The sequence below is a fragment of the Malus sylvestris genome, chromosome 10, assembly GCF_916048215.2.
Source record: "Malus sylvestris chromosome 10, drMalSylv7.2, whole genome shotgun sequence".
In the NCBI taxonomy this organism is placed as follows: domain Eukaryota; kingdom Viridiplantae; phylum Streptophyta; class Magnoliopsida; order Rosales; family Rosaceae; genus Malus; species Malus sylvestris.
Genome location: NC_062269.1, coordinates 32758562 through 32769117, shown reverse-complemented (window position 1 = coordinate 32769117; position 10556 = coordinate 32758562). Strand labels below are relative to the sequence as shown.

The 10556-nt window shown below is 36.8% G+C and overlaps 1 protein-coding gene and 1 long non-coding RNA gene across 2 annotated transcripts; both read left to right on the top strand.

Annotated features, from left to right (window-relative positions):
- Positions 1-596, top strand: LOC126585779 (uncharacterized). The gene is made up of 2 exons (XR_007610651.1): positions 1-92; positions 226-596. It is a non-coding gene; the product is annotated as an uncharacterized LOC126585779 (long non-coding RNA).
- Positions 597-2652: 2056 nt separating this feature from the next.
- Positions 2653-4071, top strand: LOC126585778 (60S acidic ribosomal protein P2B-like). Its single transcript, XM_050250306.1, has 3 exons — positions 2653-2796; positions 3361-3590; positions 3742-4071. Exons 1-3 carry the CDS (start codon positions 2709-2711, stop codon positions 3766-3768), a joined length of 345 nt encoding a protein of 114 aa, XP_050106263.1. The 5' UTR covers positions 2653-2708; the 3' UTR covers positions 3769-4071.
- The last annotated feature ends 6485 nt before the right edge of the window (positions 4072-10556 follow it).

Here is a 10556-nt window from a genome sequence, read left to right as displayed (position 1 = left end):
TTTATGGGTTTGGTGGGCAAAAAGGAAGGATTCCATGGCTGCTCTGCTATTCTTCTTCCTATTGGCGGGGTTTGCAGTTTCTGCTGAAGAAGGTAAGCTTTTATGCTTTTCTGCAGATATGTTTCAGCAACTCTTTAAAAACTTAAGCTTTCATTTGTCAATAATCTTTATTTTTGGATGCATGCATTGTGTTCTATGAGTTCCTATGCTTCTTTTGTTTGCAAGGTATAAGGCTCAGATCCGCTAGCACAAGGCTAAAGTTTCACATACCACAAAGTTCCCCAAATGCGAGTTTGGGATTATACCTATATGCACTTGCGCATCTGGCGAGGTCTTGGATGGTGAATGTAGAAAATTCAGGGGATATGGAAAATGCAGAAAGTGATTTATATTTTTTTTATTATTAATATATGTTCTGTCGGTTTTAGCCGACAAGAATTCTTTTATTTATTGTTATTAGTAAATTTTCTGTCTGTTATAACCGACAAAGTTTCTGGCGGTTTTAGTATTTACTGTCGGTTTTAGCCGACATAAATTCTTCTATTTATTTATTATAAATATATATCTTGTCGGTTATATCCGACACAATGTCTGTCGGTTTTAGAGTATTTTCTGACGCTGGCAAATTTGTCGCTTATTATAACCGTCACTGCATCCATTTTTTGTCGGATTTTGCTTAAAATCCGACAGTAATATACGTTCCTTGTCGGTTTTTGGACCGCCAGCTATAAATAATTTTGTAGTAGTGTGGGGCCCAAAACGAACAATATCGTACTACGACGGAGTCGAGCCCGAAGTGTGGTGGAGCCTATGTGACAAAGATCATCATAGAGGGCCCCACAAAAATGTGTTTAGATTTGTGGTAAAATCGTGTAGGCCCAAATCCTAACATGTATATATATGAGGTGAAGTTTAGTCTTCACCCCTTATTTTCATGTCTTTTTTTTAATTTTTTGGATATTTTTATGAAAATATCGATCGTATTGAAGAAATTGTAAACATTGTGACTAACAAATATGAACGGTATTCACCATTTCATTGTATGTGATGGTGCCTATAAGGGGTTGTATGGAGATAGATGAATTTTTATAGTTATGAATACATAATGGAATTTACCTTTCATACAATTTATATGAGTTATGATTGCATTTTACATTAATTTAATGGAGCTTTTGGAGTTTCGGATGAATATGATAACTGCCTACCATGAAATACGTGCTCTTTGTGGTGTTCTCTCATTGGACATTGTTTTTATGGAGATATTTTTTCAAGTATTGGGTATTCAAATAGTATTTTACGTGTTATAATATATTTGAAAAAAAATAAATTCTCTTTTGTTGAGATCGGTGTTATCATTTGCTATCACACATAATATATATATATATATATATATATATATATATATATATATATCTACAACTAATATTAATGGCTATTGTCAAGTAGCTCTCTTATATATTACAATATTATCACAATTAATCTTCCAATCTTTCATAATCATAAAAACTATTGAGGTAACAAGCAATTGGTTCTACCTCAAGCTGGTAAGCTGGTGAGTTTGCTTGACTGTGACCACGGGCATGATAAAATTCCTCGTATATGGCCTCTCCGAGCCAAAAAAGGATGAATATATAACCGTGATTTGCCACTAATTGTCCCTATTTTGAAGAATGGAACAAACAATTGGTCCAGTCATATTCTTTTCCACAATGTCTGAAAGGGAGTTTAAATGATCTTTACACTCATTTTTTCTTCCCGGCACTCCCTAGCCTGTTTTTGCTCATTGATTAATTCTGCTTTGATTTTCTCAATATTATACAAGTTGGAGGTAAAGGTGCATTAGAAGAAACCAGCAGTGTGAAATTCATTTTCTTGCATGAAATAGGTCTCAATTATTGTGTGTTCTAATTCCACCACTTTTGGGTATATTCTTTGATAATTGTTGTCGGTATTTCAAATTTTAATTGTGCATCCCAACTTTCCTGTATTTAGAAATAAATTACTGGAGGAGTTGGAGTACCAATAATAATTCATTATTCTTTTCACCAATGAATAAAATTATTTATTACGTGTCACTTAGTACTATGGTCTAGTAGTATTGTAAGTAAGAGGTTTTAGGTTTGATTATTGCCAAATGAAAATTTAAACCACATTGGGCTCGTTTGGATATGTTTTTAAAATAATTAAAAACACTTTTGGTGAAAATATTTTTGGAACCAATTCTTAGTAAAAATGCAAATAAATCCTCAAAAAGCACTTAAAGTGCTTCCTGGAAGAAGTAGATAACTGGTGTTTCTTGTATAAAGCACTTAAAGTGCTTTTAGAACCCAAAAACAGTTTCTCTAAAAGCGCTTTCAACTATTTTAAAAGCACATCCAAACAAAACCATTATTACTAGTTCATTATGAGGCTTAGTGTAGATAATATATTTTACTAAAAAAAAAATTGTTTATTACGTTCCCAAAATAATTTGTGAATCTGTAACACATCAGATATTTGATGCTAAATTATTGGGATTTTCATTGGTCATTGGTCTTTTTGCGGTTTCAAATATGCGGCACCAGATTTTGAGAGAGTAGTTTAACAAAAACAAAAGTAAATAAAATAAAAAAAAAACTAAATTCATAAAACCAGCCAAGTCTTGTATATATAAGTAGTAGAGATTCATAGGTATTGTTATTGATAAATTTTGAGGTTGTCAGGCAGAAATGAAGGTGATAGCTGCATACTTGTTGTCTGTTTTGGGGGGCAAGAACACCCCTTCTGCCAATGATCTGAAGGACATCCTTGCCTCCGGTAATCTTTGCTTTTCCCTATCTATAATTTGTTTATAAACCCATTTGTTGTATTATTTATGCGGGCTTTGAGTCTCAGAAATTGGCTAAAATGATCTGAAATCAAACCTTAATTGTTAAATTAATTAAAAATCGACATCCTAATGGTAAAAAGATCAATCAAATATTGATGACATAGCTATCATATATCAACGATACTGATCATTTACAAAAAGTTGATATTTGAGAAATAATCATTTCAACAGTTCAATATTTGATAGTAAATGTCGTCGATACAAAAACTAATTGTCATCTCGGTAATTGGGAATGACAAGTAATAGGGTCACATGGATATATGCTATTTTTCGGTGTTGAACATTAATGTTTGAAAATGACAAGGAGTTGGTTCTCAGGGATATGTTTTTGTGGGGCTTGAATCGTTAAGATATTGGCTCCCTTTTCCCTAATATTATGCGACTTTGGGTTGTTCGACTCTAAAATTTACATTATTTCCAACATTCGATTTCATAGGTCTGTCTGTGAAGGATCGTTTTTATTATTGAAATTTTTTTGACCTTGTTCACAGTTGGAGCCGAGGCCGATGATGACAGGATTCAACTTCTGTTTTCTGAAATCGAGGGTAAGGACATCACAGAGCTAATTGCGTCTGGGCGGGAAAAGTTGGCCTCCGTACCGGCTGGTGGTGGTGCTGCTGTTGCAGTGGCTGCCACTGCTGTTGGTGGTGGTGCCGCTGCTCCTGCTGCAGCTGAGGCCAAGAAAGAGGAGAAGGTCGAGGAGAAAGAGGAATCCGATGAGGTAAGTTATTTGGATCATCACATTAAGATCAGTCTGTGTGCATGTTGAGGCCATATACTGAGATTGCAAAACCAAACACACTAACAGACATCAAACATTTTTGCATCCTTTGATTATCGTCTCTTATACTTCCCCTTTTTCTGCGTTGCAGGACATGGGCTTGAGTCTCTTCGATTAGAGTGGTCGGAGAGCTTACATCCCGGGAAAACTGTTTTTCTTATTCGAGTTAAGTAGTGATTTTCCCTGAATGTATAGCTGGTAGAAGATTTGATCGATGACAATCTAATAATTAAGTGGTTGGTTATGGAATCGTGGAGGATTTGAATCTTTTCTATCACAGTTTTTATGAATCTTTTGTCGTGACGGAAACTGTTTTTTGGTGCCTGAAATATTTCCAAGTTTTTACCTGGATGACATGGAAACTGATTGCTCTTGTAATTGATGATTTATGGGCATTAATCTTGATTTATAGTTACCAGTAGATGGCCCTTTTCCAGCGTAGCCTTTGACTAATTAGAGTTCTTCTATTTCAACACCACATTTCATCTAAGTTCACCTCAGTACTTAACGCGGTCTCGCTGTTTGCTATGGCTTTATGTGAGAATTCCGGTGAGTATGTTGCATCCATCGTCTTTGTGATAATTCTGCTTCCGGACTTCTACTTCCATTGGTGCGGTGTGTGGTAGCCATATTAGGGTTTAAAATTATTTGTGCTTTGTGCAAATTATCTCCAGGTCAAGGAATTGGTCACTCAAGAATATGAGGCACCTCTTGTAATTAGTCGTTCTTGGTAATGAAACACTATTGCTTCAGGTTTTTTTTTGTAAAAACCAAACAACAGCCAAAACACATGAAATATACAAAAGTAGAATTCACCATGTACTTCTACCATCAAACGAATTGTAGCCTTTATATTTTTATTGAATTATTACTCATTAACATATTAATATGGCTAAAGCTAGTTGTTTGTTGCTCAATGCAAGACAAGGGCAGTTAACAATGCAGATACAAACAAGCAGAGCATAGAGATTGACACACTTCCATTGCCGCTGCTTTATTCTCTTTGTTGGAAATATTTGACGATACGGATGCTATTTCTCCTACAACAAATCACATAAGATAAATATCAGTAATATGATAATTTTCATTACCACAATTAATTAAATAAAATAAACAAAATAAGATAACATACTTATCTTTGGTAGGTAGAGAACGCTCTTTGTCGATCCTTGATTAGGACAAGATTTTAGGTTGACGCATGTAAGTTCATTGTCCTTAAGAGTAGATTTCGCCCTTCAAAGATAATGTCTCGGTGTAGCAGGTTATGGTACTCTACCCTTCAGGATACAACAACCTATGATCCTTGTAAGCATACACTCACAATACTTAGATTGAGTGAACAACTCAATTCTTTCCTTTGGTATAGAAGTGAACAATGAAGTAGAAGGATTGACGACGTGGAGAAGTGAAGAAGACTTCACTGGAACTACCATTCTCGTTTTGATTTATGCATTGAAATTTATAACGCTAGTCACATAGAAAAACGTTTGGCCAAATAATGGGAATTCAAGTAGCATTATTCCATAGTCAATTAATAACATTATACACCCCCTTTAATGCATCAGTTTTGGTTTTACAAATAAAACTGAAATTAGGACATAAAAACAAATTGAATAATATTAAAATTACTAATGAAGAGTTGTTTTTTGAAATACCCAATTAAAATTCCAACACTCTTTTCTCATGTTAGGCGACGAAAATCCTGCAACTTGTTATATGTCATAGCATTTACTGCAGTTGCATATGCTCTTGCATCCATGGATGGGACGTAAACTTGGCCTCGTACCAACTGGCTCTTGGTTTTCCTTGGTATCGGAGTAAACTGCATATATACAAGCTGATTTTGCAGCATAGTAATGCCAAAACATCAACCATATTAATTCCCTCAACTAGGGATGGGCAACGGTTATGGCGGGCGGGTAACCGCGTTTATTTACCCGTTGGGTAATTGCCTAAACGGTTATACCCATACCCATAACCGTTTATAAACGGTTAACATACCCATAACCGCATACCCATTTAACCGTAACCGTTTAATACCCATTTACCTTTTTTAACCCGTTTATCTTTTTTTTTTTCCTTTTTTTTTTTTACCATTTCCACTTTTCACCCGTCTACATGTTTTTTTAAGAACTTGAAAATTTTAAAAAAAAAATTGTTTTCTTTTTGACAATTAAACACCGTTATAGGTCATTCATCATACATTTCCGTATTTTACTTTTTTAAATCCTTATACCTTTCCAATAATTGAAATAATAATTTACGGACGATATTTCATGTAAAACCGTGATGGCTATGTCTCGGCATATAAGCATATATATGTTACAGACATAATCAATATGCACTTGTAATTAGCATAGTGTAAAAAATAAAACGATGCATGTTGGCGAGGGCCAAACAGTGTGTGGCTTGCCAAAAAGGTTTATGCTTTGTAGGCTTGTATTAAAAATTGGAGTAATAGAAATATAAGTTATTGAGCACATCATATAGGTTTTATGCTACACAAATCATGCACTATAGTCAATAGCATTGATCTAAGTTTTGTTCGATAGTGAACATGGTTTGTGTTAATTTTACATATATAAAATAAATGGGTAAACGGTTACCCGTTTATAACCATGTTTAATACCCACAACCGCCCATTTAAATTTCGCGGGTAAACGGTTATACCCATAACCGTTTATTTATCTAAACAGTTACCCATAACCGTAACCGTTTAATTTAAATGGGTGGGTAACTGCGGTTACCCATAACCAATGGGTATTTGCCCATCCCTACCTTCAACCCCTTTCTTCATATGTTTCTCTCAGCCCTTCTGTGAGCTGAACGGTATATTCCTCACCTTTAAGTTAGCCAAGATGTATTTTCTGTTAAAAGGTAATCTTGTCTTTGGTCCAAGACAAGTGATCCAACCTAAAGCCAATGTGCAAATGCTAGAAAATTCTAGCAATCTATGTCGATCATAGTAGCTGGAAAATTCCAGCTATGTAAGTCGGTGGGGGTGTGTGCATGATCATGCACTGGAAAGTTTTAGAAAAATTGTGAGGACATTATGCAAGCCAATGTCGGTGTGCATGCTAGAAAGGTCTAGCTGATTGTAAACTTGTGTGGTTGAAATGCAAAGGCCAAAGGCGGTGGCCAGTAGTAAGTCGGCAAAGTATGCCTATAAATATAGGTATGTGTGTGTGTGTTGTGATGAAACAACCAAGAGAGCAAGAAGTAAGAAAAGAGTGAAGAAGTGTAAGAGTGTTTGAGTGTTTCCTCTTGTACTAAGTTTATGAGTGAATAAAAAACTTGTGTAATACTTTGAGTATTCTTTCTTTCTCTTGCCTATCAATTCCGCTGCATTACATTCTTCTTTGTGAGATAAACATCTCCAAAGTAGTGATGTCTTTTTAACCCCCAACAAAGTGGTACTAGAGCTATGGCTAGCAACGCTATGGCAGCCTTCCAATTTCCAGTGCTCGACAACAACAACTTCGATAATTGGAGTATCAAAATGAAGGCCCTTTTGGGAGCACACGATGTATGAGAAGTTGTGGAGAAAGGCTACACTGAGCTAGAAGATGAAGCTACTCTATCCCAACCCCAGAAGGAGAGTTTGAAAGATTCAAGAAAGAGAGAAAAGAAGGCTCTCGACCTCATCTACCAAGCATTAGATGACAATGGCTTTGAGAAGGTCTGGAGTGCAATCTCTGCCAAGCAAGCATGGGAGAAGCTTCAAACCTCTTACAAAGGAGCCAAACAAGTGAAAAGGTTCATCTTCAAGTAATAAGAGGTGAGTTTGAATCTCTACAAATGAAAGGGTTTGAATCAATCTCTGATTATTTCTCAAGAGTCTTAGCTGTTTCCAATCAATTAAAAAGAAACGGAGAAAAGTCAGAAGTTGTTAGAATTATGGAGAAGATACTATGCTCGTTGGACCCCAAGTTCGAGCACATTGTCGTGATGATTGAAGAAACTAAAAACTTGGAAGAAATTAGTATAAAGCAATTAATAAGTTCGCTACAAGCATATGAAGAGAAACATAAGAAAAGGCAAGGGAATGATGAGCAGCTCCTCAAGATGCATGTCCAGCCAAAGAAGAAAGAAGAAAGAAGAAAGCTTCGACAACGAGAGAAGCCAGTACAGAAGAAGTCGTGGTCGAGGTCGCGGATGTGGACATGGACGTGGACGTGGTTGGAACTTCAACAACTATAGTAACTACGAAAGAGGAGAAACCTTAACAAAAGGTCGTGGAAGAGGACGCTCAAACTTGAGGTATGAAAAATCTCAAGTTCAATGCTACAATTGTCAAAAGTTTGGGCATTATGCTTGGGAATGTAGAGCTTCAAGCAACAGGCTTGATGAGAAGGTCAATTATGTGAAAGAAGAGAGATAAGATAATGGCGTTGTGCTACTAGCATGCAAGAACAATGATGGAGACCAAGATTATACATGGTACATTGACACCGGCGCTAGCAACCACATGTGCGGAAGAAGAAGCATGTTCGTAAAGCTCAATGAATCTGTGAGTGGCAACGTTTCTTTTGGAGACGAATCCAAAATACCCGTAAAAGGAAAAGGAAACATCCTTATTCCCCTGAAAAATGGCGGTTACCAATTAATTTCAAATGTCTACCACGTGCCCAATATGAAAAGCAACATTTTGAACTTGGGTCAACTCTTAGAAAAAGGTTATGCTATTCATATGAAAAATTATAGCCTTTTTCTTAGAGATGACAAAGGAAGATTAATTACCAAGGTGAAATGTCAAAGAATAGGATGTTTCCTATGAATATTCAAAATGATGTTGCAAAGTGCCTCAAAACATGTTACAAAGACACATCCTGCTTTGGCATCTCCGTTTTAGGCATCTTAACTTTGGGGGACTAGAGTTATTACTTGAGAAGGAAATGGTGATAGGCTTACTGTGCATCAGTCGTCTTGATTAAGCTTGCGAAGGATGTTTACTTGGGAAACGGTTTAGGAAAAGCTTTCCAAAGGAGTCGACCACAAGAGCCTAGAAGCCACTCGAGCTCATTCATACCGATGTGTGTGGTTCAATAAAACCAAGCTCTTTGGGTAAAAATAATTATTTCATTCTCTTCATTGATGATTTTTCAAGGAAAAGAAGTCTTTGGAGCATTCAAGAAGTTCAAAGCCACTGTAGAAAAGGAGAGTGGTTGCAAGATCAAAGCCATGAGATCTAATCGAGGATAATTCACTTCGAAGGAATTTCAAGAATTCTGTGAAGCCAATGGAATTCGTCGACCTTTGACAATTCCAAGATCCCCTCAACAAAATGGTGTAGCGGAAAGAAAAAAATCGAACTATCCTCGACATGGCTCGAAACATGCTTAAAAGCAAGAGATTGCCTAAAGAGTTATGGGCAGAAGCTGTAGCATGTGATGTCTACCTATCCAATAGGTCACCAACAAGAAGTGTGTGTGGGAAAGACTCCGCAAGAAACATGGAGTGGAAGAAAGCCATGTATCTCTCATTTAAGAGTTTTTGGAAGCATAGCCCATGTACATGTACCAGACGAAAGGAGAACCAAACTTGACAACAGAAGTGAGAAGTTCATCTTCATCGGCTATGACTTAAATTCAAAAGGATATAAGCTGTATAATCCAAACAATGGGAAGACGATGATCAGTCGAGACGTGACGTTCGAAGAAGAAGAAGAATGTGATTTTGGCTCTCAAGCAGGTGATCTTCATTTCTTTCCTCAGTTTGAAGAAGAGAATGAACAAGGGATGGTGGAGCAAGCAAGAGAGGTTCAACAAGAATCCACTACTCCACTTGCTTCACCAACATCAATCAATCATGTTAATTCACCAGCATCAGCATCGTCAAGTAAGAGTCTAAATGAAAGAGAAGTACCACGCACAAGAAGTATACGAGATCGCTATGAGGCAGTTGAAAGACTTAATTATCCTACGTTTTTTTGTCTCTTTGTTGATTGTGAACCAGTCGACTTCCAAGAAGCAGTGCAGGATACTAAATGAAGGAAAGCAATGGATGAAGAAATTGAAGCAATCCAAAAGAATGGTACATGGGAACTCGCTATTTTTCCGAAAGGACACAAAGCCATCGGAGTCAAGTGGGTGTATAAGACAAAGAAGAATGCCAACGAAGAAGTCGAAAGATACAAAGCGAGATTAGTGGCGAAGGGCTATAGTCAAAGAGTCGGAATCGACTATGATGAGGTATTTGCACCCATTGCTCGGTTGGAAACTATACGATCACTAATTTCTTTGGCAGCTCAAAACAAATGGAAGATTCAACAAATGGATGTGAAGTCCGCTTTCCTAAATGGAGTCCTTGAAGAAGAAGTCTACATTTAGCAACCATCAGGCTATGAAATCAAAGGGCATGAAGATAAAGTTCTGAAGTTGAAGAAAGCCTTCTATGGGTTAAAACAAACGCCATGAGCATGGAATAGTCGCATCGATAAGTACTTTCAAGAGAACAACTTCATCAAGTGCCCTTATAAACATGCTCTCTACGTCAAAGTCAAAGATGGAGATATTCTAATTGTGTGTTTATATGTGGATGATTTAATCTTCATCGGAAGTAATCCAAGCATGTATGAAGAGTTCAAGAGAATGATGACCAAAGAATTCGAGATGACCGACATCGGATTGATGGCATACTACCTAGGCATTGAGGTCAAGTAGAACGAAGAAGGCATTTTCATCTCCCAAGAAAGCTACACAAATGAGATACTGAAAAAGTTCAAAATGGACGACTGCAAGCCCATAAGCACGCCAGTGGAGTGTGGAGTCAAACTAACCAAGCATGACAAAGGAGAAAGCGTTGATCCAACATTTTTCAAAAGTCTAGTTGGAAGCTTGCATTACTTGACTTGCACAAGACCAGATATTCTCTATTCTGTCGGATTAGTCAGTCGCTACATAGAGA